This window comes from Propithecus coquereli, unplaced genomic scaffold, assembly GCF_000956105.1.
Source record: "Propithecus coquereli isolate 6110/MARCELLA unplaced genomic scaffold, Pcoq_1.0 Scaffold128, whole genome shotgun sequence".
Lineage (NCBI taxonomy): Eukaryota > Metazoa > Chordata > Mammalia > Primates > Indriidae > Propithecus > Propithecus coquereli.
Genome location: NW_012136969.1, coordinates 1,810,186 through 1,837,624, shown reverse-complemented (window position 1 = coordinate 1,837,624; position 27,439 = coordinate 1,810,186). Strand labels below are relative to the sequence as shown.

General features: G+C 42.7%; 2 protein-coding genes across 2 annotated transcripts; one reads left to right on the top strand and one right to left on the bottom strand.

The window, feature by feature from the left end:
• Positions 1-14,072: 14,072 nt before the first annotated feature.
• On the bottom strand, positions 14,073-20,960 carry SEC61B (Sec61 beta subunit). Its single transcript, XM_012638298.1, has 4 exons — positions 20,851-20,960; positions 20,586-20,683; positions 16,039-16,140; positions 14,073-14,352 (listed from the first exon to the last, which is right to left on the bottom strand). Exons 1-4 carry the CDS (start codon positions 20,851-20,853, stop codon positions 14,265-14,267), a joined length of 291 nt encoding a protein of 96 aa, XP_012493752.1. The 5' UTR covers positions 20,854-20,960; the 3' UTR covers positions 14,073-14,264.
• A 121-nt stretch (positions 20,961-21,081) lies between these two features.
• On the top strand, positions 21,082-25,496 carry ALG2 (ALG2, alpha-1,3/1,6-mannosyltransferase). The gene is made up of 2 exons (XM_012638297.1): positions 21,082-21,681; positions 24,009-25,496. Exons 1-2 carry the CDS (start codon positions 21,196-21,198, stop codon positions 24,909-24,911), a joined length of 1,389 nt encoding a protein of 462 aa, XP_012493751.1. The 5' UTR covers positions 21,082-21,195; the 3' UTR covers positions 24,912-25,496.
• Positions 25,497-27,439: the final 1,943 nt, after the last annotated feature.

Here is a 27,439-nt window from a genome sequence, read left to right as displayed (position 1 = left end):
ATTGTAGTAATGTCATACAACAAAACACTACATAGCAAATAAAAGAATGAACTAGAGCTACATTACTAATATGGCTAAATCTCACTGGTGAAAAAACAAAGGCAAATTGAAAAAGGATACAAGCAGTATGGTATTGCTTATGAAATTTTTTCATACACAAGACAATATTATATATTGGTGCTTACTCATGTAAAAACAAAGTACTAACGGGGGACTGAGGAGTTGTTTACTAACTTGAGAGTTACCTCTGGAAAGAGGGAGGGGGATGGGAGCACATTTGGGCTTCAATTTTGACTGTAGTTTTACTTTCTTTCCAAAAGGATCTAAAGCAAATGCTAACATTTCTTCAATCTAGTGGTGGGTACATTTGTGATTTTGACATTATTCTTTGTAATTTTCTGTAAGCTTGACATCTTTCCTAATTTAAACCATTTTTAATAGAAAAGAAAAGGAGCCATGATCAAAACTGTCATGTCTCGGAGTAGGTTCTGGCTGCACCTGTGAGTGCAGGAAGGCACAGTGATGTCACCCTGCCCACCCCAGGAGCTACACAGCCCTCCCCACTCTGAATTCCTGAGGTCATTATGACTTCCTACTCTGCTGCGCCCCTCGGAGCTACTCTCCTCTGCGGGTTCCCTGGGAAAACAGGCTTCTAATGGGCAAGGGCACTGTTAGAAATGGAGGCAGTACGTTCCACGTTTATCTCCTGTGACCCCATGCCACAAAACGGATCTCCCGTCTCCCACCTAGTGTCATCTGAAGCTCAGTCTGAAATTCTCTTCCATAAAACTGACATCAGAAGAAATTTACGACAAACAGGTTTGTTTATCCTTGGGATGAATTACAGGCATATATAATCATGGGAGCAATTGTCCTCTTAATCCCTTCATTTAAAGACCAAGAAGAGTCATCTCCTTCTGGGAAAATTGCGTTCCCCTCTGGCTTCTACAATGGCTCAAGCCTTCAGACTTTCAACACTGAGCCCCAACCACCTACTCTGAAAATACTATGAATTTCAGGCAGAGACAATGAATGTCCAACCTCTTTCTTTTTGTCCTCTTTCCCACAGAGAATTTAACTAGTGGTATTCAGGGCAACATGATGTAAAAAAATAGAAAAGTTTGTGATTTTTTTTTAAAAAAAATCATCTTTTGCTTACATCTCCAAAAAGAATACTCTATCAGGGCAGAAGACATTGCTGTAAATATTTGTGATTGCCATATGTAAATATTTGTAGAATTAACTTTCCGTGGACACGGGCTGGGGGTGTGGGACTGGCATCCAGGGGTAAGGGGGATGCTTCGGTTGTCTCTATCCTGTGAGGACTGTCTGAAGGCTACAAGTGTCAACAGAAGGCCAAACTGTATTGATCACATTTAAAAGGCTTGTCCCTAGAGCGGGCTACACCACGCTGCACTATATTACACAATGGAAGACTCCACAGCTGTTAAGCTAAACAGCAAAAAAGGCAAATGTAGAAGAAGACAAGCAGTATGGTTTCGTTCACGGAAAATTCCATCTATTGTACTGGGATGCATGCAGAAGTTGGAAACCCGAAAAGAGGAATGAGAAAATGATTTTCACCAAAGTGAGGCTGGCAATGACCTGGGCAGGATGGGTGCCAGGAGGAGACGGTGTTGGCAAGGCTCCCTCTCGCGACCTGGCAGTACTCACACAGGGCTGTGCTTTACAATTGTACATTAAAATATACACACATTTTTCAACGTCTCTCTTGGTATAGATCACATTACTAAAAAAAAACAAAGGAGGAAAAGCAAACATGGCTGAGTACTGACTGTTCTCGATTCTGGTGGGTCTCTGTTATATCATTAGTTATACTTCTCTGTATTTTTTTTTCAAATTATTCTACTGAATAAAAGTAGCCAGCCCTCCCTGCAAAAAAAGAGTACATACATTATATATGGAATTTTATATTGCATTTGGATAAAATTCTAGAAAATGCACGCTCATCTAGAGTGGCAGAAAGCAGGCCAGTGGGTGCCTGGGGGGAGGGCGGTGGCCACTGAGGGCCAAAGGGACGGTTCCAGAGGAGCCAGAGGAGGCTGTCAGGGGATAGATATGTTCACTGTATTGATCACAGTGCTGGTTTCATGCTGTGTGCTTATGTTACAATGTATCAAATTATATACTTTAAATATGTGCAGTTTATCACATGTCAATTATACATCAATAAAGCAGTTTCTTTAAAAAAAAACCTTCCTTGTGTTTTTCCATGTTTCACATAGTTTTCAATATACAAATATTACTTTAGAAATGAGGAAGATATTTTTAAGTGGTCAGAGAAACCTGAATGAAGTACCTTGGTGCTGGGTAGCAGGGAGCAGAATGTATGTTTGTGGTCAGTCATGGGATTCAATTATGTCAATGTATTTCCGTGCTGCATTTGATGGGGCCAGGACCTCCACGCTCCTGCCTTCCCTCTTTTTTCTTCTCTCTTCTCTCCCCTCCTCCTTCCCTCTCTCTCTTTCTCTCCCTCCTTCCCACCCTCCTTCCCCTGCTCTCTCTCCTCCTCCCCCTTTCTCCTCGCTGTCTCTGTCTCTAACTCTGTCTCTCCTCTCCCCCTCCTCTCTCCTCCCCCCTCCTCTCTCCTCTCCCTCTCTCCCCCTTGGCTCTCACTCTTGCTCTCTGCCAGAAAACACTTTTCTTTAACTGATCAGGTAGCTTTAGGAGACACGACGACACGCACAATAATGATAAACGATCATTTCTGTCATTGAATAGCACTGCACACTTTATAACATGCTTCCTCCTACCTGCCTTGATTCTCACAGCAATCCTTGGGTGGAATAATAGAAAAATAAAAGGCTACTGTTCTTGCGTCTGCCTTCTAAGGAGGGTGGTAAATGTATCAGTGGGATAGTAAATCTCTTTGCTGCCTCTTCCACTTGCAGAGACTATTAGTGAAGGCAGCAGATGAACGATTCAGTCATTTTTTCTACTCCAGCTCCTTCCCTTCAGCCGTGGGATGGCCTCTTAGTTTAACAGAAAAATGAGTCACTGGCTATGCAAAGATATATCCAGAGCTGAGTCGAGGGTTGTGGCAGACACTCCTGGTTGCCTATCCAAAATTTATTCTTCCTGTCTTATTTACACAGGGCCCTGACTTTGTTGGGGGTGGAAATGTGCCCAGCTGAAAAATTAGATTTCTTAGCCTCCCTTCCAGATGAGTGGCCATGTGACTAACTTGTGGCCAATGAAATGAAGAAAGAAACTGTTGTATAGGACCTCTGGAAAGGCTCCCTAAAATGGGGAACTGACTCAGTTGATAGGCCCCCTTCTTGGCCTTCCTCCTTCTTCTGTCTGAAATAGGGATGCAATGACTGGTGCTGTAGCAGCCATTCTGCAGTCATGAGGTGAACTTGATTGAGGACAACAAACTTGTGCTAAGTACAGCAAATCAGAAAGACAGGAGGAGATAAGAGTATTGATGAGATTATAGCACTACCATACCAGCCCTAGCATGCTGCTATGGTTTCAATGTGTCCCCTCCGAAGTTCAGGTGTTGCCTATGTGATAGTATTAAGAGGTGGGGCCTTTCAGAGGTGATTAGATCATGAGGGCTTTCCCCCTCATTAATGCAATTAAGGCCCTTTTAAAAGAGGCTTCACGTAGCAGGGCTTGGCTAGCTTGCTCTTCGGTTCTTTTGACCTTCCAGACGCAGCCTCACCAGACAAAAGAACCTGCCAGTGCCTTGATCTTGGACTGCTCAGCCTCCAGAACTGTGAGAAATACATTTCTGTTCTTTATAAATTACCCAAGCTACAGTATTCTATCATGGCAGCACAAAATGGACTAAGACAAATGCCTACCTCCAGAATTATTTTACATGGGAGAAAAATTTAAACCGTGTTTAAGGCATTGTTTTACAGGTCTCTGTTGCAGAAAAATGTAGTTGCTAAATGGCAGAGAATTGATAAGCTATGTTATTCTGTGTTTTGAAGTGAAGGATGGGAAATTTCTGGATGAACCCTGCAGAAAGGTGTTCTAAAAAAAGAAGGAAGGAGCAACACAGCGCTGCAAATCTCTCTTTTCTCAAGTCTTCCATAAAGCCAGCTACACACATGTGGATTCCTTGTGTGCACTGAGGGCTAATCAGGGAAAAGGGGTTGTGCTTTCTCACCAATGTGGCGTGAGAAGCACACGTGAGAGAGCAAATCGATCCACCCAACAAATTAATTCAAAATAAACAGATCTCAGAGCTGGAGAGGATGAGGAAACATTAACCACTACTCCCTGCCCTTTTCCTATCCAGAGGGACTGCTGGAGAAGCTTGTCTCACTACCCTGGGGTGAGTTTTAAACCAATGCCATTTGCACCCCATAGGACAGGTACTACAGTTAGCATTAGGGTGACAAGAGAAAGTAACCCCATTTTACAAATGAGGAAACTGTGGGCCAGAGAGTTAAAGGGACAGCTGGCTTGAAAGTCAGGTGTTCCAATGTCAAGGTTTGTCTGTTTTTTACTAAGCCTTAGCTGCACCTGGGATTCCGGAGGAGCAGCGAGGGAGGACAGAGAATGCCACCTAAGCATCCGGGTGGGCCATGTGAGTCCCAGTGGCCAGTGATGACAGATGTCACAGCCTATTCCCTTACCACAAGCGTGTTTATGTGTACATGTCGCCTCCCTCGCATGTAGGTATGTAGTAATACATGAAAGCCAAGTGCATATAGGTATCTTGAAGGCTTCTTGTTATGGTAGAAAGAGCACCACGTCTGAAGTTTAAAAATCTAGGCTTGACTCCCAGCCCCGCATTTACCACCTGTGTGATCTTGGGCCAATCCTTTAACCTCTCTGGGCCTCAATTTTCCATCAGTATCAGGAAGGAATTGGCCAAATTAAGTTCTAAGATCCAATCTTGCTCTAACCTTCTAGGAGCTTATATAAAATGTATCATTAAAGTATGAAAAAAATCTATTAAGCAGTGAGAATAAACTCAGCTTTATATAAATATATGCTGCATAACAATGAGAATCCATTATTTCACAAACTGCAATTCTTAGGAGAACAGTATGGATCTACAATTAGGTGATCCATGAATGCATAGTTGCTTATTCATATATTTTCCTTAAATCATTCTATTATTATTTTGATAAATACGATAGCACATTTCTAGATCCTCATACCTACGTACCTTGGTACATTAGAAAAATCTGCTTTAAACCTTAAATCATTTCCTTTCTATAAAAATTAAATAGATGCAATGAGAATTTAAAATACTCTGGTACTATGCCAATAGCACGAGAGCATGTGACACAAAGCTAGTAACAGCTGCAGGGCCATGGGAGGATTTTATTAGACAAATCAGATAGTTTATTAAACACCCCAGGGCCTTCTCACCATAAATGCAGCCACGCAGGCCCAGAGTAATGGGGATGAAGCCCCTCGTGAGCCCTAATCTCTTTATCCTGGCATTTAATGAGTATGAATAACCAGGGATGGACAGTATCATTTATGAGTCCTCATGAACCCAGTACAAAGGTGATTTCAAAGGTTCCTTCGGGATCACTGAGACTGGCTCAGCTGGGTCCTCTTCATCCCCAGTACCTTGTCTTCAGCTGCCCTGGACTCCCAAGATCTGTGAAAGGGGAGTTTCTAGAGCCTGGAACCTTCACCTGTGACTATGTCATTGAGTTATTTGCTGAATTATTCTCCAAACAATGATTTAATCCTGTTCCCTGGCATCCTACATTATTGTGGTTAAATAGGGAAAGGCTTCCTGTTCCCTGCAGCTAGAAAGCAGTTTAAATACATCATACCTGTACACAGAGCTCCTACTTGACGGTAAGAGCCCAAAAGAAGGCAGGAAGTCCCTAAGAGCAGTGAGCTCCCCGTCACAGGAGGTATCCAAGCAGGGTCAAAGTCTGAATACAGGATTTCATAATCAAATTAGAAGAGAGGAGAAAAGGGTGGCCTAAAGGGTTTCTATTTCCTTTTCAGTCCTAAAAGTTGCAGATTCTATGACTTATAGGACCTTGCAGTGTTGATAATACTTGTTATTTAAGGCTTACTGTATGCCAGGAACTGTGAACACTTTACTTCAATTCTTTCATTTAAGCCTCACATAAAGTCAGCTTTATATCCCTCTTACATGGTACTATATCTGATTATCCACAGACGAGGGAACCGAGGCTCAGGGGCAGGTGAGCCAAAGATCACACCGCTCCGTCAGCACCAGGCAGGGTCTGAGGCCCCCCCAAAACCCGGGCCTCCCAACCCCCGAAGGGGCCTCAACCAAAAAAGGACAAGCCGAAAACAAACCACCTGCAAAAAGAACCGGCCAAAACCCCAATCCGGGAACCGCCCTCCCCCCCCGGCCAACAAAAAAAAAACCAAGAAAACCAAAAGGAAAAAAACCGGCGAAAAAAAAGTCAAAGCCCGGAAGGGGGGGAGATCTCTCAAAGGTCAAAGGGCTGCTGTGCTGAGAATGTGAGAAAGATGCTAAAGGGTAGGATACCTTGGTTTCCCAGGAGGGACATTCCAGGGAAGGGAAATTTTTGCCAAGTGTTCCTGTCCCTTTAAGCCACAGCCTCAGTTCCTCTGGGCGACCTTGGCCAGGCAGGATGCTTGAGGCAGAGCCAGTCCGTTCCCTCTTCACCATCCAAACCCCTCCTGGCAGGGAGCCACCAAGCCTAGGCTGCTGTCCCTAGAGCCCCCCAACCTGTTCATGGCCTGAGCCCACCTGAAGAGCCTGGGCTTCTCTGGCTACTCTCAGATATTGAGATTAGAGTCGGCAGACAGCGGGAGAAAAATTTCAGGGGCTTGGTTTTCTCGCTCTCAAAAGGCAGCCCCCAGCAGTGTTTGTTCTCAGAGCGGCCCTGGGAAGAAGGATGGTCACTTTCCTTTCTCCCAAAGATAATTGAAGAGAAGTAAGAAAGTACCTTGTTTGAAGACAAAATGACGACAATTAATCTCTAAGCACAGGGCCTAGCCATTAAATTCTTTGGAGAAACAACTTTAGGAGTTTAACGACAATCAAGAGAGTGAAATTAAATTAAGAGAAATAGTAATTAAATCAGGAAAGAAGTTTTTGCAAAGGGAATGGTAAAGGAAATTAAAACCAGTAACGCTGAAAAATGTGGTGGGCAGCGCTGGGAGAGGGGAGGGAAGAGTGGAGAACAGGGAACAGTCAAGCACAAAGCACACTGGGCTGAGAGATGCAGAATGCACGGCACTGAGAAAAAGAATTTGGAAATTGTTCTCCTGGAGAGACCAGGTGTCTGGCACTTTCAATTTGTGTCTAAATATGCCCAAATCCTAATGCAGACAAGCTTTCCTTTAGGAAAACAGAAGCATCCAATTGGATGAAGTATATTGAAAAAAAAAAAAAAGCTGTAGACTTAAGGTAACCCCCTGTGCTAGATTGTCCAGGACTATCCTAATTTTTGTTTGTTTGTTTGTTTTTGAGTCAAGGTCTCACTCTGTTGCCCAGGCTGGAGTGCAGTGGTGTCATCATAGCTCACTGCAGCCTCAAAGTCCTGGGCTCAAGCGATCCTCCTGCCTCAGCCTCCTGAGTAGCTGGGACTACAGGCATGTGCCACCAAACCCCGGTAATTTTTCTATTTTTTTTGTAGAGATCGGGTTTCACTCTGTTGCTCAGGTTGGTCTTGAACTCCTGGATTCAAGCAATCCTTCCACCTCGACTTCCCAAAGTGCTGGGATTACAGGCATGAGCCACCAAGCCTGGCCCAGGACTATCTAGTTTTAATACTCAAAGTCTCTTGTCCCAGGAAGTTACTCAGCCTGGAGAAAACCCCTCAGTCCAGGGCAAACCAAGATGGTTGGTCACCCTAACTTGGAGGTAGACAGCCCTGGCTCCCAGCTCTGCCACTTAGTCAGTAGTACAGGACCATGAGAGTCATTCTGCCTCTGTGGGCATCAGCTTTCTCCCGTTTGAGAACACTGATGTAAGCTCTAAAGTCTACCACCCAAACCGATTTAGATAGAGACTTAGAAGAATGAGCTTCTGTTTTCTTACTGGCAACTATATTATTAAGTAGAACAGGTAAGACAATAGGGACATGCAACTGCATGACTTAGTATCTACGCTGCCTGTGACCAGAGTCAAAGGGAAGAAAAACAAGTATTAGTATATATGTTTGCAAGATTAATTTAACCTTTTGTATGTAATTCAAATTCTTCCCCTCACATCATTTGCTTTCTGGAGCATAAACTTCTAGACCTTTCCGTAATATGGAGCAATCCAGACTATGTATGACTACACCTTTGATTCCTATTAAGTTCATTTGCATGTTTTATCTTATTTTAATGGAAGAAAATGGATGAATGGAATCTTATTCAGCATGGAAGAGACCCAGTTGCCAGAGTAACCAGGAATAGCATTTAAACAGTTTAGCCTTTACTCAAACCTTAACCCTTGGTCAATTTCACTGTGTTCTTGGCTCACCGAACATTTGTGGTCACAGAAACGCAAACATTGCAGTTCTGCCAGCTGCTTCTCCCTATTTCATCTCTCCATAAAGTCTCATGAACCTGTTGACTTTCTCCTGAAGTTCCCAACATAACCCATTTTATTTTGACTAGCTAAGCTTGCTGTCTTCACCTCTCCCCTTTAACACCGCCTACCATTCAAAGCCCACCACTCGGTCTGTCTTCTTCCGGAGCCCGTCCTCTAGAGGGCAGTCAGCTGGCTTACGCACAGGTGCGACACAGCTCACGGTGCAGTACTGGGAAGAAGCCCTGGTTTAGAAGCAGAAAGGCTGGTTCTGGCCTCTGTTCTGCTACAGACTTGCTGAACAATCTCAGGCAAGTCCCTTCCTCGCTCTGGGTCTGTTTCTTCTGTGGTACAATGGAGAGGACACAACAAACTCTCAGCTCTTGCAGCTAGCGCATCTCAAGATTCTCTGGTTTTCCTCTGTTGGACGAATGACCATACAGTACAGATTTCATGGGGGCAGTGCCAGTTTTACAATCCCTGGCTCCGTTGCCCACACTCCATGAGAATGTCACTAGCTCTTAAACTATGGTCCCAACTATCGATTTCACCAATGGCGGAGGACCTTAAGAGGGCATCCTGTCTGGTTTTTCCATAATCACAGAGCTATTTATAATTTGTAGCCTCAGGTGGGACTAGGATCCTAGCATCCAAATGCCAGCCCATTTAAGCTATTAACTACCTTGCCAGGTCATTTCTAAAACCCCAAACAGTATAACATATAATAACGGTAATAAAATACAGTGCTCAGTAAATGTTTGAATGAATAAACATTTTCTCTAAAACCACAGAGCTATGTAGAATGAACAAAGCGCAGAAAGACTGAAATAAAGAAACTAATTCCTTCTGCAGAACATAAACCTCAGGCTGGGCATGGTGTCTCACACCTGTAATTCTAGCACTTTGGGAAGGCCAAGGCAGGAGGATCACTCGAGAGCAGGAGTTTGAGACCAGCCTGAGCAACAAAGCAAGACCCCATTTCTAAAAAAAAAGAAAAATTAGCCAGGTGTGGTGGCATGTGCTGCAGTGAGCTATGATGATGCCACCACACTCTAGCCTGGGCAACAAAAAGTGACACCCACTCTCAAAAAAAAAAAAAAAAACCTAAAACCTCAAACTAATGCTATTTAATGCCTGAAACACATTAAATGGTAGTGTGGCACTTTCTTGGAATTGTGTTATTTTTAAAAGTGCTATCATTGAAGTTCTATTGTTGTGACATCCTTCCCTCTCCCTCATCCCAAATACTTAAGAATCCCATCTATGTGACTCTAGTGGGTCAAAGATCTGGAGCTCGCTGGGCACAGTGTTTCACATTTATAATCCCAGCACTTTGGATAGATGCCAAAGTGGGAGGATTTCTTGAGGCCAGGAGTTCGAAACCAGCCTGGACAACATGGTGAGACCCCTGTCTCTACCAAAAATAAGAAAAATTAGCCAGGTGTGGTAGTGCATGCCTATAATCCTAGCTACTAGGGAGGCCGAGGCAAGAGGATCATTGAGCTCAGGAGTTGAAGTTGCAGTGAGCTATGATCATGCCACTGCACTCCAGCCTGGGAGATACAGTGAGACTCTGTCTCAAAAAGAAAAATGAAAAAATAAAATCTGGAGTTAAATCCTAGCTCTTTCATTTACCAGCTGAGTGGCTTAAGCTTCAGTTTCCTCCTGTGTAAAACGGGGCAAAGAGCAAACTAATCATTAGATTGTTGATTAAATAAGAATCTCTAAAATTGAAAATAAGCACTTACTATTAGTGAAGAAGTTAAGGATGATCCACCCAAAAATGCCAACTTGGTATATTGATTATTTCTAGCTGAAGGCACTTAAACTATAGTTGCAGGCTATCTGACCTGTCATTTTCTGCATGTAGCAAGGCATAAAAATTCCTTTGAAAAGGATGCCTTCCCTCCTACCAGGGCTCTCAAAATAACCTTTATCACCAGACACTGGGAACTGTTGCTGCAATGGACCTACACAAATAAACTTACTCAAGAAATCCTTACCTTCCACTAGCTCTAATCCTCCCCACCCCCATCTATCTCCTAGTGGCTTCCCTGGAATTTACTGCCTCTAGCCCTTTGTCCTGCCATTTCTTCACACATATATCATTCTTTGTCTAAAGAAAGTATAAAAACTTTCTGCTTTGGCCATTTCTTAGGGTCTTCACTCTTGTGAGGGTCCCATGTACATGCAAAAATAGAATAAAACTTGCATGTTTTTCTCCTGTTAATCTGCCTTGTATCAATTTGATCCCCAAAGCCAGCTGAATCCCACTCAAGAACTAAGATAGGCGGAGGGGATCTTTAGCCTCCTCTGTTAGCTAATGGACAAAGCACTCTTATATCTTTCTTCTCATCTAATCTTCCTATCTGGTGGGATTATCATAACCATATTCATTTATTCATAAGAAAAATGAGATCCAGAAAAGAGAAGAGAGTTAACCAAGATCTCACAACTGGTAGTTGCAGGGCCAGCAGTCGAAACCAGGTCAGCAACACTTCCAAGCCCAGAAGATGAGGTACAGTAGGTGCACTAAGTTCAGAAGTCTTAGCGCACCCAAAGAGTCAAACAAACTTGGTGCTGGCCTGAACGCTCCTCCTCCAGCACTCAAGGGAAGGAACAATGGCTCTGGAGCTCCCAAGGGGCACTTTGTAGGAATCAAGAGCATGCATGGCTCCATGCAGGTAGGAGCTCCACATGCTGTATGGTATTCTGTTGAATGAAGCTAGCTTTGTAGATGTTTTTATCTATTTTAACTTGATGCCAATATTTGCATTATTTCAGAATGTCATTTTCAATTATTCCTGCGGGGGCACTGGCACCTAGAGAAAAACTGGACAAAGACAAATGTGAAAACAGAAGCTACACCATATTTAGCTTCTCCCAGGTACATATCTGTCCTCATCTACTGTTCTACTGGAAAGTGTCCAGGGTAATTTCAGGGCCCAGAGATCCTAGTCCTTCCATCCCCCATTAGTCTCAGGGACCCTAGACTAACGTGGTTGTTTGGCTCTTTAAAAAATCCTTTGGGCCCTTTCCCTAACATGGTTTTTCCCCAATGACTTAAAAGGCTCGGCCCAAACTACAGTTATCATGTAACTCATTTTTCTAGTTTTGCTTACTCAGCATGTGCTGGCCTACATATCCACTCAGAAGTGGTTAGAATTATAATATAACCCATAGTTAAGGGAGCTTGAGGATTTTTTGGGCCAAGGTAGTCTTCACTCAGATAAAGGTATAATTTGTTAGGCTTTTGGAATTACTAAGGCTCAGGAAACAACAATCTAGGAATACCTTTTTGAAAAGAAATGAACACAAAACATGGTACATACTTAATAATAAAATTATTTTTCAGCCTTAAAAAAAATTCTAACATATGCTATAGCATGGATGAATCTTGAAGATATTAAGCTAAGTGAAGTGAAATAAGCTAGTCACAAAAAGAAAAATACCATGTGATTCCACTTGTATGAGGTACATATTGCCAGGGGCTGGGAGAAGAGGAGTTATTGTTTAGTGGGTATAGAGTTTCAGTGTGCAATATGAAAAGAGTTCTGGAGGTGGACGATGCTGACGGTTGCACAACAATATGAATGTACTTAATATCACTGAATTATACACTTAAAAATGGTTAAGATTGTAAATTTTGTGATATGTATTTTACCACAATAAAAACGAAAAAAAAAAGAAAGGAACAGCTTGAACACTAAGATTCTCAGCTACAGTATTAGCATTGTATCATCGGAGCCAAAAGCAGCTACATAATAGATGTGCATCTTTATGCCCAACCCCCAATTTTCCTTCTCTTCCTTCTGCTGAATGAAATATCTCCTTGTTCTGCCACTGAAAACCAGCTCAGGAAATTCAGTGACTCTCAGCTATCAGTCTGTGCTAGAGACTGTGGCTAGGCAGATGGGTGTAGCAAAGAGAATGCACCCTTCACAACCAAACTGCTCCCTCGTGTGGCTGCAGCATCTCCCCTAGAGAAAAACAGAAACCCCCACCCCCACCTCCCAGCAGGAACAGATTTCTTTCCCAGTTAAAGGCATAACTTTTAGCTGTTATATTGGTACCATCAAACTGAATTATCAGGGGGAAAAAAAATCTATCTTTAATTTCTTCCAAATGAAATCAAGACATTTTTCCCACATTTCAAAAACGAAGACACCTGTTTCATGCAATAAACAATTCACAGGATCCAAAGAAACCAGTTTCTCATCAATTTTTTCCCAGTAAAATGCCATTTGTTAGGATTTACAAGAGCACACTCACCAATATATTGCCTTAGGAAATCTTTTTTAAAGACACATACTTTCATCATTTAAATTTGACACTTGGGGTCGGGTGTGGTGGCTCACGCCTGTAATCCTAGCTCTCTGGGAGGCCGAGGCAGGCGGATTGTTTGAGCTCAGGAGTTCGAAACCAGCCTGAGCAAGAGTGAGACCCCGTCTCTACTAAAATTAGAAAGAAATTAATTGGACAACTAAAAATACATAGAAAAAATTAGCCGGGCATGGTGGCGCATGCCTGTAGTCCCAGCTACTCGGGAGGCTGAGGCAGAAGGATCGCTTGAGCCCAGGAGTTTGAGGTTGCTGTAAGCTAGGATGATGCCACGGCACTCTAGCCCGGGCAACACAGTGAGACTCTGTCTCAAAAAAAAAAAAAAAAAAAAAATTTGACACTTGGGACCTAAAATTACTTTATAGCTAGGATTTTTAAAAAACACTTAAGAAACTGCTTAACTGTTCAAAGAACTTTTCTGTAAATAGGCTTACTATATGAAAAATGTTCTTAAAATTATCTGTTTAATATACCTCTTCATCATTTTATGATTTTGCTGGACAACTAGGGCATTTCACAGGGATCACTCTTTCTCCAGAAATTCTGGCTCGGAGTCCTAGGCTCCTGCAGTATGCTACCTTTGAGCAATCCTCCGTACTTACTAGGGCCTATCAGAAACTGAATGCTTATACCCAGCATGGCAGCATAAGCTAAGTGAACCTTAAATTTTATTTTTGGTTGAAATTATATCAACTCAGTGTAGAAATGCTAGTATCTCACTCTGATTAGAAAGGTCTTTTCAAAATGAAAACAACTTTATCGGATAAATCCAATTTATCAAATGAATTGTTTCAAAATAGGTACAACAATAAGAGATAAATGGATGGATACTCTTGGTCTACACTCGGAAAATTTAAAACTGGGAGAAAGAAGAGGCAGAATATTATCTATGGTTTTAAAGACTAAGAATAGAATGGGCAAACATTTCATCCAAGATTTCTGGTGTCTCTGACTATTCCCCTGGGTGCCTGCTGCCTTTGGACACAGATCTGCTTGATAGAGTCTCAGGCACACTCTTTGATAACTGCAGAATAACCAAAATGACAATCTCCAGGACAGAAATACCTAGAAGAAAACAAGCCATCGCCAATTACAGTACCTTAAATTTGAATGACCACATGGTCAAATAAGGAACTATCAATCCAACAAAGAACATAATCACCACAAGACATATTTTCTACATATTAACATTTACTTGTAAATTTAAAGGCAGAAAGGCTAAAGGCCCTAGCAATGAGGCATAAGCAATCAGACATGGTATAAATTAATTAAAAAGTTTATTGGCCATAGAAAAAAACTGATTCCTCAAAATCAATTCTTCTTAAGTCCCCTGTAAACAGCAAGCTTACAGAAAATTTCCTTCTCATGAACAGAAAATCACTATACTTTTGGTCCAAGATATGTTGGGTTTTTTCCTTCTTCTTCAAATGACAGATGGATGTAACTGAATCTATGAACGAGTGTACTTGCCCCAAATGTGCAACATAAATACAGAAGCGATGAACAGAAGACTCATAACCAATACTGGAACGGGGCCACTAGAAATAAGAAAAGAAAGCATGCTTACTGTTAGTAATAAATATTATATTTTTAACACTAGAGATTTTCTAGGGGAAGGGGGGGGGGAGGGAGAGAAGCACTTAAGAGTCCCCCAGGAACATCATTTACATCATTTTAAAATAGTCCAAAAATTATTATTGTGGACATTTTGAGGGTGTCACAACAGCATTGCAGTTATCTTTCAGTAAAACATACCAAAATATATATGAATAAAATGATCTGATGTCTTAGAGACACTGGTCTTACTAATTTCATATATTTGATATTTTCTAAAACAAAAAGAAGAAAAATGTCTTACGCTCTTTAAGTGTAAATGATCCAATTACCAAACTATTTTTCTTCAAATTAAGATTTATTTAAAGACAATCTTCTTGAGAAGGGTTTAAAATGAGTCCCCTGAAGAACAAGGTGCTTCAATTTACTCTCTGAAATATTTAGAAAAATGACATCTAACAAAGACCAAAAGGTTGGCAGTCAGAATGCCACCAACTCACATACGCCCAACCCCATGAATTGCTTCCTAAATACATTCTTACCTTATCATACAAGACTCCAATAGAAAAAAAAAAAAAATCAATCAGTAAATAAAACCAAATCTCAAGAATTCCAGGGAAGCCTTCATAAGCTAAATTTGTGATCCAAGTCAAGCTGCTGGTCAAATTAATTAAACTAACCCAAATTAACTCAATTTTGTCTCTTTTGTACCAGACAGACAGTATGGAAAGAGTATGGGATTAAACAGTCAGAATATCTGGTTCCATCTCTTGCTGTTTGTCTTCGAGCATGTCAGTTTGCTTCTCTGAACATGAGTTCCTCATGTGCAAAATGGTAACATCTCTCACCTCACAGGACTGCTGGGCAGATCAGACTAAAAACTAGACATTGAAAGGTCTTTACAAAGCACCAAGTGCTATGCAAATGAGAGTTGCTGTTATTATTCCAAATAATTCCTTATGCACTGGGTTTTGTCAGGAAACAGCTGTACGCAGTGGTGTTCTGGGGCCTACTCTGATCAGAAACCTGTGGGATGAGGTCTGCCACACAGTACCAGAAACACTGGCCAATGACGTGAGCAAGGGATGGGGACAGGGGTCCCCTGGATGCCCACTTCCCATCACCCTCATGAGCACTCCCAGGCCTAAAAACTTGGAAAGTGGTATGTTCACCCTCCAGGGTGTACTCACCACCCTGCAAAGGCAAGGAGGCAAGGAACTTTTGGTAACATGGCCTAATGGAAAAACTTCCATTAGGTTATAATAATATCAGCTTACGCCTCCAGGAGAACTTTGAAAAATCACCCAAATCCTATTCAAATGATTACTCCTATTTCTCAGTGTGAGGCAAGACCACCAAATGAAGAGCAATTTCATCTAATTAAGCAGTTTTCCCTCCAGTTCTCTCTGTTCCCATCACTTACTCTGACACAGCTACATGGAAGATCTCCCTTCCTTTCCCCCACTCCATGAAGAGATGTCATTCCAGGACCTGCACTGTCTTATTGGTTGATTAATGGGCATACCAAACTTCAGCCCACCTGGTACAAATGAAGCCGCTGCGTACCATAAATCTCACCGAAGAAAGGGCCACTAGTGGTAGAGAGAGAGAGCGCTGCTGCCGCTCTGTTGACACTGGACAGAAACACAAGGTCTGTTCCCAAGACTTACACTTTGAGCCCAGGTGAATCTTCTGTGTAGAATCGCCACATGCCCCCGGTGCCTGCCGAGGTCGTGCGGCCTGCACTCCTTGTTCCACAGCTGGCATTTTTTCTGTAAAAGAGGAAAATATTACGAATGGTCCTTTTTTAGAAATCTTTATAATAGCATAATAACATATGTTACCACTATACTGTAAAGAACCAACAGAAAGAAAAATTTTTCTTTGCTAATATCTACCCAAATTCCTGCTTTTACTCTTCTGATCATGATAACCACGATGAACTAAGTACCTGCCAGACGCCAATGTGTACAACAACCCTCAAAAGCAGTTACTATTTTCATTTTATCAAGTAGGAAAATTAGTCTCAGAAGAGGTTAAGCAAAGTGCCTAAGATCGTACAGCCAGCAAGTGACCGAGCTGGGATGTGGACCTATTCTGAACCCAGAGCCCATCCACTTGCCCACAACATTCGGCCGCTTCACTTGGACAGTGCATTTCATTTTCTCTTCGCATGTATTTTTGTGAAGCCAAGTAGTAAAACACTGTGCAAAAATGCCCTGAATCCATATGATCTGATCTTAAAATGACTAATTTAAAAGATGTTTTAAAATTACTATATTAACTACAAAAGAGACAAAAAAAAAAAACTTTAAGCTTTAATTGTACCCAGGTCCTAATATACATTTATATTAAAAATTACTTTGTAATCTTTTTCCACTGTTTTGACATAGTGACCACAGATCTTGCAGAGAGAGGCAGGATTTGAAAAAATGCAGACTCTAACACTCAATCGGAACTTGTCCCCCACAAGGGGATCAAGGCTCATGAGATGAGCTGTATGATACAGGTAACTCTGGCAAACAGAAGCAACCTAACAGCACTTACTCTGTTGACCAGGAACGGAGAGGCCCTCAGTCACGGGGGAACCCCACTCAGCAACTATCCTCCCACTCAGTACTTCCCCAATCCCGGCTGCTCATCTCATTGCTAGAGTGGTATGACATGGGGTAAGTAGTAAGTGGTGAGAGAAGTCAGAAGCAATCTTCTTCAGCCCACTTATTACCAACTCAGAAGTCCTAAGTGGGGAGGAGAGATGCTCCCACCATTAATCAAATCCTATTCCATTATCTGTGGGTTGCAGATTCTGGGATTTTGAAAAGAGGAAGGGCATACAGGAAAGAAACAGAAAACTCTATCCTCACCATCTCCTCTTGCTTTCCTCCCAACTCTAGTCCTAGTGCCCACCTCACTCAGCCATGGCCTTTATACCACACTCTGAATGCAAGAAGCACAGTCTATAGCTTCTTGGCTCTAGTTGGCGTTCCAGCAGAAGGAGCCGTGTTCATGCCAGAACTTGGAAAGCAATCAGTGACAATGAATTGGGTTGATTGTACTACAAGGATTACATTTCAGACACATTAGTTACGGGCTACCTGGTAGCCTGGGAACTTATAACTTCACTGTATGACTGTTTCTATGGGAAAACTGATTGTAAATAGCAAACATAACTGTATAGGGATTTACACAGTAATTCATGCACTTAGAAAAGCTTTCACAACACAGATCCGTATCATTTAATCTGTGGGGTAGGTACCTGAAAGTTTTCTCCTTGTTCATAAAAAGGAACCTGAGCTAGAAGATAAACCCACTGTGGACATACTAAGTTACAGGCTGAGGCAGGACTTGGACTCACACTTTCTACTCTCCCACAATCTCCCACCTCCAGTTCCTGACTTCAAAGTCTCCTGGAATTACAGGAGTCCCAGAGGAATCAGGCTGGCCTCTTTTTAAGATTTCTTACTTCTGCTGGCACGTGGTACATAGCAGAGGATTTGAAAACCAGGACCCCCCAAGAAATACCAAAATGTACTAAAAATACCCCCGATTCCCTAGGGGAAGCTACGTAAAGGTTAATAGAGTCCACTTTAATCTCTCAAATTTCTATTTGGGGTCTATTTTGCCCTTTCTTTCAGGCCACCGTATACCTGCCTCCCTACCTCAACGCAATGGTTTTCGTAACTAACTGCTTACATACTTTGTTCTAACGTCATGACCTTTGGCTGTTCCTCAAAGCCAAGCTCATTGACCTCACAATCTTTACACTTAACCATTCCTTCTGCGTAGAAAGCCTATTCCTCCCCACATCACTGCATGATTTGCACCCTTGCGTCTTTCAAGTCTCTTATCAAATGTCACCTACTCTGAACACCTTATCTAAAATAACTACCTATCCTCACCCTATCCCCACTGCTCTCTACACCCCACCCAGCTTCATTTTTCTTTTACATTTATTTATTACATTTACTTATTTTCCTTGCTTATGGTTTTCCATGCAGGAGTTTAAGGGTCATAAGGGCAAACCCTGCCTATCTTGTTCACAGATATATCCTCAGAGCTGAAACAGCACTGGGCATGTAGTAGACCCTCAATAACTACATGATGACTGGCCTAACATCCCTGGCTATTCCACCATCCTAATATCCCTAATTCCCATTAATCCTGCTAGAACACCATATAAGCACTTCACAGCTTTACAGTTTACAAAGCATTACTGTTCCTTTTCATCCTCAAAACAACTTCCTTGTACACTGTATTTAGCAGAGCAAGGACTCCAACCCCAGCCTGACCTTAAATCCCACATTGTTTCTTCTCCCATGGTACTGACTCTATTACCTCACTGACCATGAAGAATGCAAATCTGCAGACTACATAATCCAAAGCATTATTATTAACCATTAGCTTCTACATTTTCTCAAAGACTTACAAAGCAAAGATATAGTCTTTGACGACCAATACTTATTACATATTACACTTGTGAAATACTACTTAACTGCCAAATTTCTAGAAGAAAACACTGTCAGGTCTTTCCATATATACGGCCATGGCCTGTCTAGTTACACTGGCTCCATCATACTGAATCCTAAAAGATGACATCGATACCCACAACTTTAAAAGATGCATCTGTCCTCAAATGTTTTAAGTTCTCCATTTCACTTGTGCATTATGTATTTCATTTTTATTCTTAAATAAGTTATTTCATTATTATATTTACATTTGATAAATATGTCCTTTCTCTTTTTCCTTTTCTTTAGGAATTCTAAGATGGCCAAACTTCTCTGCCACAGTACTACCAATTCTCATTAACCAGACCCATTCCCCACTGTACCCACAGGACACATTTGCCATCCCTGCACAAAGAATCTTTGGAGTCCAGGATGGGAATGGGACAGCACTCCAAGCCCATATAACTTAAACCACAGCTTGATGATACACTTCTTTTGAACATCTCAGTGACAGAGAACTCACAAGTGTTCAGGATAATCTTACCATTTCTGACAGGTCTATTAGCTCTTGCTGTTGGCAAAATCAGAGTAGATCTCAAGAGGAAATAACCCCTGAGATTAGTCTTGGAAAATAAATAGAAAACTGCCTTGAGGTGGGGGAGAAAGTGAGTTCAGAAAACAGTAGTAAGCTCATTATTGCTAGATCACAGGAGAAAGAGAAGAGAGAGGTTGGCCTGAAAGGACCACCAAGAGCTTTTGGTATTGCGTCCTCTTTTTTTTTTTTTTTTTTTTTAAGCTTAGCAACAAGAAAATAACAGAAAAACTAAGCAGGAGAGTAACAGCAGAATGAAATATGGATTGAAATGGAAATGACCTGGAGAGAAAAATTAGACAGCAAATGCAGAAGTAGATAAGTGGTTGAGGATAAAGTTGGAGTAGAAGAAATGAAGTAGGAAAGAACTAACAAGGTTTTTGTGTAGAATTTAATGTCTGGCATATGACTGGATAGAGAGAGCAGATAAGAAAAATCCAAGATGACGCTGAAGTTTCTGATTCTGGGTAAAGGAATATATAGTAGTGCCATATGGAAGTAACAAGATATAACTGGAAGCGGGGGAGCTGGGAACTGGAGTGAAAGGAGACTTAGTTTTGTGTTGGACAGGTATGTTAGGTTGTGTATGGGGCCTCCAGATGGAAACATAAGTGCAAAGCTCACGTCTAGAGACATTAGTTTAATGACATCAGTTTTACCAAAGTTATCTCAGGCTCTATTCCAGTTTGTTAACTTTCCTTTTTTAAGAGTGGCTCCCGAAATCGAGCAACGAGAAGAAAATGTCGCCTTCCTTCCAAAAACCCTTTACTCCCACGGCCACGTCACCAGAAGCTCATTTTGCCCTTGTGAATATTTTTTTTTTTTTGGCGGGGGACAGGGTCTCACTCTGCCGTCCCAGATAGAGTGCAATGGCGTCATCAACCTAAAACTACTGGGCTCAAGCGATCCTCCTGCCTCAGCCTCCCGAGTAGCTGGGATTATACGTGTGCGCCACCACGCCCAGCGAGACGGGGTCTCGCTCTTGCTCAGGCTGATCTCAAACTCCTGACCTTAAGCAATCCGTCCTCTTTGGCCTCCCAAAGTGCTAGGATTACAAGCGTCAGCCACCGCGCCCGGCCCCTTGTGAATCTTAATATACTAGGGTCTCCTCCTCAAAACTAGCGAAATCTTGTGCCCCATCTCTCTGAGTCCGCAACCGAACGGGAGCAGGGATCTTTACCTTTGCCGGACAGTGGATCCCGCCGCCCGGGCGGCCACTGCTTTGCTGGGAGAGCGCCCTGAAGAACCCACGTTAGTGCCACTGGGGGTCGGACCGGGCTGTAAAGGAAGACAAGGAGAAAGACGGGTGAGCCCAGCGGGCCTACCCCCAGACCCCCGGCCCTGACGGCCGAGTCCGGCACCCGCACAGGAAGCTGGGGAAAGCGAGGGAGGAAGGCCGCCTGGCAGAGGCGAGGATCAAGGAGGAAAGGCTGGGGCCGGCATACCATGGTGGACACTGGAGGGTGGCTGGGCGCTGTAGTGGACGGCCAGAAAGTTTCGGAGCCTCTAAAGGACCGGTAGCCACAGAGACTGGCTAAGGCCCCGCCCCCAGACCTGAGGCCGGGTCCTCGCTGACTCCAGGGACGCCTGGGTTGTCCCACAAAATGCCTGCAGACATTCTGCTATAGGCGACTTGGTTAGCTGCTGCGTGGGAAATACAGACCTCCAATCTCCTACGTTTGGATCACGGCGTCCTTCATAGAGTCCGAGAACTACCAAAGGGAGGATATAACCAGGGTCAGACGAGAAATTTTCTCCGGCAGTTACTAGGCGCCAACAGATTTGCGCTGATGTGGCCTAGCGGACGCACGCACGGCGGGCGGAGTCAGCCCGCAGCGGCCCGCTGGGAGCCGGGGGCGGAGCTTGCGCGAAAGCCCCTCCCTTCCCCTCAGCGCGCTGGGCCAAGGTGCGGTTCCCAGGCCATGGCGGAGAAGCGGGACCGGGACCGGGACCGGGATCCGGTTCCCAACCCGTCAGTGCTATTCCTGCACCCGGACCTGGGCGTGGGCGGCGCTGAGCGGCTGGTGCTGGACGCGGCACTGGCGCTGCAGGCGCGCGGATGTAGCGTGAAGATCTGGACAGCGCACTATGACCCGAGCCACTGCTTCGCCGAGAGCCGGGAGCTGCCGGTGCGCTGCGCCGGGGACTGGCTGCCGCGCGGCCTGGGCTGGGGCGGCCGCGGCGCCGCGGTCTGCGCCTACGTGCGCATGGTCTTCCTGGCGCTTTACGTGCTGTTCCTCGCGGACGAGGAGTTCGACGTGGTCGTGTGCGACCAGGTGAGGCGGCTGCGCCAGTGCGGACCTCACTGTGCAGGGTGCGCCGCAGGCATGACCTCTGAGGGAGGACTTCTCCGGTTTGCAGTTCGGAAAGATCGGAACTGACCTGGAGAAGTAAGGGCTGGGAGCGAGCCTGTGGTTCTCTAACTTTAGCATGGACCCGTTAAAGCTGTAGGTTGAAGCCCCGCCCCAGCTCCAGGAAGTTTTTATCCTGGAGCCCGGAGGTGGGGCCAAAAAATCTGCATTTTTAACTGCATCTTGGGGTGCTTCTGAAGCAGATAGGCCTTAGGGCTCGCTTTAAGAAACTCTAGCGTTGGAAGTCAGCTTCGGTCACCTTTTAATTCTGAGTAACTCGTGTGTTCTCCCTATGTGTTAAAAACACAAGCTGAATTTGTCATGCCCTTATTAAAACTTTAACATGGCTCCCCATTGGTCTTTGGAGAAAAGTCCAAGTTTTTTTTACCCTGATAAGTAATGTCCACCTGGATCTGCCATGTAGCTGTTCTAGACTTTATCTTTGTTACTTTTTCCCCCTTAAAAAAATTTATTTTAAAAAGTAACATTTATTCAACTGAAAATTCAATAGTATAGAAGGGTGTAGTATAAAAGTCTCATCTCATTTGATTCTCTGAAGATAGCCACTGTTAACAGTTTCTCCAGTATCCTTCCAGAAGTTGTCTGTGGCTGCACCAGCATATGTGTGTCTCTTTGTAGGTATATCTTCTTATTTGTACATAATTAGGATTATGAATAGCTGCTATTGGGCACCTTGCCTTTTTCCAGCAAAAATTTCTACTTGGGACATCCTTATATATCAATATTAGAGATTGACTTCATTCTTTATTGTGGCTGGAAAATCCGGTTTTGTTTAAATGTACCATGATTTAAACATTCTTCTGTTAAAGGATACTAATGTTGTAACAACCAATTTTTTGTGATTACAATGAACATCCTTCTACTTCATTTTTTGTACTTCTGCAAACATGTCCTTTCAGTAAATTCTTAAAGTTAGTAAGTCAAAGAGTTGTTCATTTTAAATGTCGATATCTATTGCCAAATTTGCCTTCCAAAGAGGTTATGTCACTTTACACTCCCACAACGTATGACAGAGCCTGTTACTCCAGGCACTTGTCCCATTGGATATTATCAACCATTTTAATCTTTGCTAAACTGATAGATGGAAATGGCATCACATTTGTATTTGTGTTTCTTTAATTATGACTCCTGAGTTACTTTTGATCATCCTTGCTTGTGTGGAAGCGTTCTTTTTAAGTAATATGGACATTTACCAAACATCCTGCATGTGTCAGTAAGCACAAGGCAGGTGAGACTGTACTGGGTAGAGAAAAAATTCTGGGCTTGGAAGTAGGAGACCTAGATTCAAGTTCTGTATCTGCTGCTTTAACTAAGTCACTTTGAATAAATTGCACATTATCCCTAAAGTTTACCTTCAGGTGTTAATTAAGTGAGCTGAGAATTAAGTGACTTATAACAATTACTGAAAAAAAAAGTCTGTTGATGCCAGCATGTATTAATATTTCATGCTCAATTATGACTATAGTTAGTATTTATGTACTAAATGCCAAGTATTTTACGTATAGCGGTGCATTTAATAATCATAAAAAGTATATGGGTTTTTTGAACTATAATTGTCACCATGTTGCAGAAGAGGAAACTGAGGCCCAGGATGGGGTAAATTACTTAATCACACAGAGCTGAAATTCAGACCCTGCCAATCTTGACTCCAGAGCCCGTGCTCTAAACTACTGTATTTCATTCATTTCCATTCCTTAGGAGGAGAAGGATCCTGAAGCTACATTTGTCCTGTATAGTAGCCACTAGCCACACGTGGCTGTTGAGCACTTGAAGTGTGGCTAGTCTGAACTGAGATCTGCTAAAGTATAAAATAAAAACATGATTTTGAAGATTTAATGTGAAAAAAAGAATATAAATATCTCATTAATATCTTTTAGTGTTGATTACATTTTGAAATGATAATGATTTAGATAAAATGTATTAAAATTAATTTCACCCTTATAGCATGTTTAATGTTACTAGATTTTTATTTTATTTCTATTGGATAGCACTGTACAAGAGGAAACCACTGGACTTGAAGCTTTAAATGTTTAGAACACATCTAGCAAACGTCTACCAACCGTCTATACACAGGCATTGTATGGGTGAGAGTCTGGGGGAACAAGGCAGAATCAGACATTGTCCCTAAGGAGCCCATAGACAAGTAGACAGGATGGTGTCTGTGCCATAGGGTTGTGTTGAAGTTGAGTTGACCAGTCACTTTTTCTGCTATTGGTTTTTGCTTTGGCTAGGTGTCTGCCTGTATCCCCGTGTTCAGGCTGGCCAGACGGCGTAAGAAGATCCTGTTTTACTGTCACTTCCCAGATTTGCTTCTCACCAAGAGAGATTCTTTTCTTAAACGGCTGTACAGGGCCCCAATCGACTGGATAGAGGAATACACCACAGGCATGGCAGACTGCATCTTGGTCAACAGCCATTTCACAGCTGCTGTTTTTAAGGAAACATTCAAGTCCCTGTCTCACATAGACCCTGACGTCCTCTACCCATCTCTGAATGTCACCCGCTTTGACTCAGCTGTTCCTGAAAAGCTCGATGACCTAGTCCCCAAGGGAAAAAAATTTCTGTTCCTCTCCATCAACAGATATGAAAGGAAGAAAAATCTAACTTTGGCACTGGAAGCCCTAGTGCAACTGCGTGGAAGACTGACATCCCAAGATTGGGAGAGGGTTCATCTGATCGTGGCAGGTGGTTATGACGAGAGAGTCCTAGAGAATGTGGAACACTATCAGGAGTTGAAGAAAATGGTCCAACAGTCTGACCTTGACCAGTATGTGACCTTCTTGAGGTCTTTCTCAGACAAACAGAAAATCTCACTCCTCCATGGCTGCACGTGTGTGCTTTACACACCGAGCAATGAGCACTTTGGCATCGTCCCTCTGGAGGCCATGTACATGCAGTGCCCAGTCATTGCTGTTAATTCGGGTGGGCCCTTAGAGTCCATTGTCCACAGCGTCACAGGGTTTCTGTGTGAGCCTGACCCATTGCACTTCTCAGAAGCAATAGAAAAGTTCATCCATGAACCTTCCTTAAAAGCCACAATGGGCCTGGCTGGAAGAGCCAGGGTGAAGGAAAAGTTTTCCCCTGAAGCATTTACAGAACAGCTTTACCATTATGTCACCAAACTGCTAGTATAATCAGATTCCTTTTAAGATGTTTATACTATATTCATTAATGTCATTTTTATGGATTGTAAACCCAGTTTTGAAACCAAAAAACCTAGAATCTAGTGCAGAAGAGATTTTTTTAAAAAAATAAACATAAGTCTTGAATCTGAGCCACCTTTCTATATACCATACCTCCCTGTCTGCTTTTTCAGAAAAAGAGCATCTTTTATGCTGTAATCATTCCGAGTCTTACCAGTGTTAAGTTATAACTATGGTACAATTCTGTGTCCAGCAGAGTATTTTAATTATATTTTCTCTGCACTATTATTCCTCTGCCTGTAAATTTTGAATGATCTTGTGCCTTAATTGGTTTTGATAGTTTAAATGTATCATTATCAAAGTTGATTAATTTGGCTTCATAGCATAATAAGAGCAGGGTTACTGTAGTTCCCAGAATCAACCCACTGAAGTGTTGACTGTCATCGGTTAGGAAATTTTTGTTAGTCGTACCTTTGCCTGGATCTCTTAGCAAGAGAGCGCTGTATTTTTTTTTTTTCAAAGAATGATTTACTGTATTTTTATACACAGACACATAACAATAAAACATGTTTATCATAGAGACAAAAAAAATATTAGATTTTGGTCTCCATGATCTATTTTGGGATTGTTAGGAACAAAGATATGACAGCCAAACCTGAAGTCAGAAAACTAAAGTGGATATTAAAATGAAGTAGGAACATTGTCACACATGCAGTGTACACCTTGTTTCTCAGTGTCATCTGGGTCATCAATTTTGTTAATATTTGTGTTGTCTTGACTAAGCTCCTACTAAGAATAGGACACAAATGTTTTTTATCCTTCAAGGCCTGGCTCAAATGCCACTGCTGTGACACTTTTCCTTGCCCCTCTGGCTACCTTCCAAACTACAGCTGATCTTCCCCTTCCATATACTCTAGCTCTTTCCTGACATTGACGAGTCTTACAGTTCCTTACTACCTGCTGACCTAAGTACCAATAATAAAGTAGGTTCAAACATACCTTTAAAGCTAAGTTCACTTAAAAAAAAAATAGTAAATATCACTAGCCAAAGGCTCCACATTGATTAAGAGCACAGACTTGAGAGCCTAACAGCCTATATCATCTTGGGTAAACTAATCTGTGCATTTTGTCTTCTTCATCTGTAAAGTGGGATAATTATATTCTTCTTTCCTTATAGGATGGTTAGGACACATTGTGATAATATGTCAAGTACCTAAAACAGTACTTGGCACATAGTACATAAAAGTTATTAACTATTTTACAGTTTAGGATTTTTACTGTTACATGTTACAGTACCATATTGTTCTTTTGGGGTTCTTTAGAGCAGCGATCCCCAATCTTTTTGGCACCACGGACCGGTTTCATGGAAGACAGTTTTTTCCACAGACCAGCAGCAGGGTGTGGAGCAATGGGGTGTGGCTGTAAATATACCTCCTGCTGTGTAAGACCCCCCCCCCCCACCTTTCTAAGTTTCATGGAAGACAAGTTTTCCATGGACATGCGGGGTAGGGAGGGGTGTGTTAGAGCTCTGAGGCCCAGTCCCTAACAGGCCACAGATCAGTACTGGTCCATGGCCCAGGGGTTGGGGACTGCAGCTTTAGAGCATGAAATTTCAATTTATAATTTATCATGTGTATTTGTATCACAGAATTATTTTGACAAAATGACTACCTAAAAAGAGTACCATAAAAGGAGGATGACAAATATTTTGAATTTTTTATGAAATGAAAAGTTCTGTTTTCTTTGGCATTGAGAAAACTTACTGTCCAGTAGAGAGGTCATCCGCACTTTGTGGCTTGGAGGGTGTGTTTCTAGGAACTGTAGCATTTCCAGAAAGACCTAGGGCCTCTCACTGTGGCATTTAGCATAGACAGACTTGGTCATGCTCTGATCTATAACAGTGCTTACTCATCCCAAGCACTAAAACTGTTCCTTGACCATTTTTATGCAGATCCTTCCAAGTGGACTACATGAGTTCATGGGCCTTTAGTTTAACTTCTTTTCATTGTCCTAAGCCCCAGCAGGTGACAGTAACACTCTACAGATCAGGAAGGGATGCAGAGCCCTGCCTGCCATAATGAGCTTCCAGCTTCTGACCATCGACTCCCGGCTCCTGGACCTAGGATGGCGCTTTGCTCATAGGAGGTGTTCACAGTTTCCAAAACTAAACTAAAGTCAGGGAAAATAGAAGCATGAAACATTGAAGGTGAACTGTTGAGGACCTTATCAATAGTGATTCTGTCACTTTGTACAGGGCATGGTGTGAGATGCGTAGCAGACAACTCATTTAATCCTCTCAACAGTTCTGTGAGTTGTAGGTATTCTTCCCTTTGCCGATGAATGTAGTGAAGAAACTTGCCTTTGTCACATAGCCTTGGGGGTGGGCAGAGTCTCAAGGCCCTCTGATTCCAAAGTCCAACCACTTCACCATCCTTCAGTCTGCCTTCGCCATAACCAGATTCCTTGTGTGGTGTTATTCAGTGCAATTTCCTCTGCAACACTGCAGTCACACTTCTCCA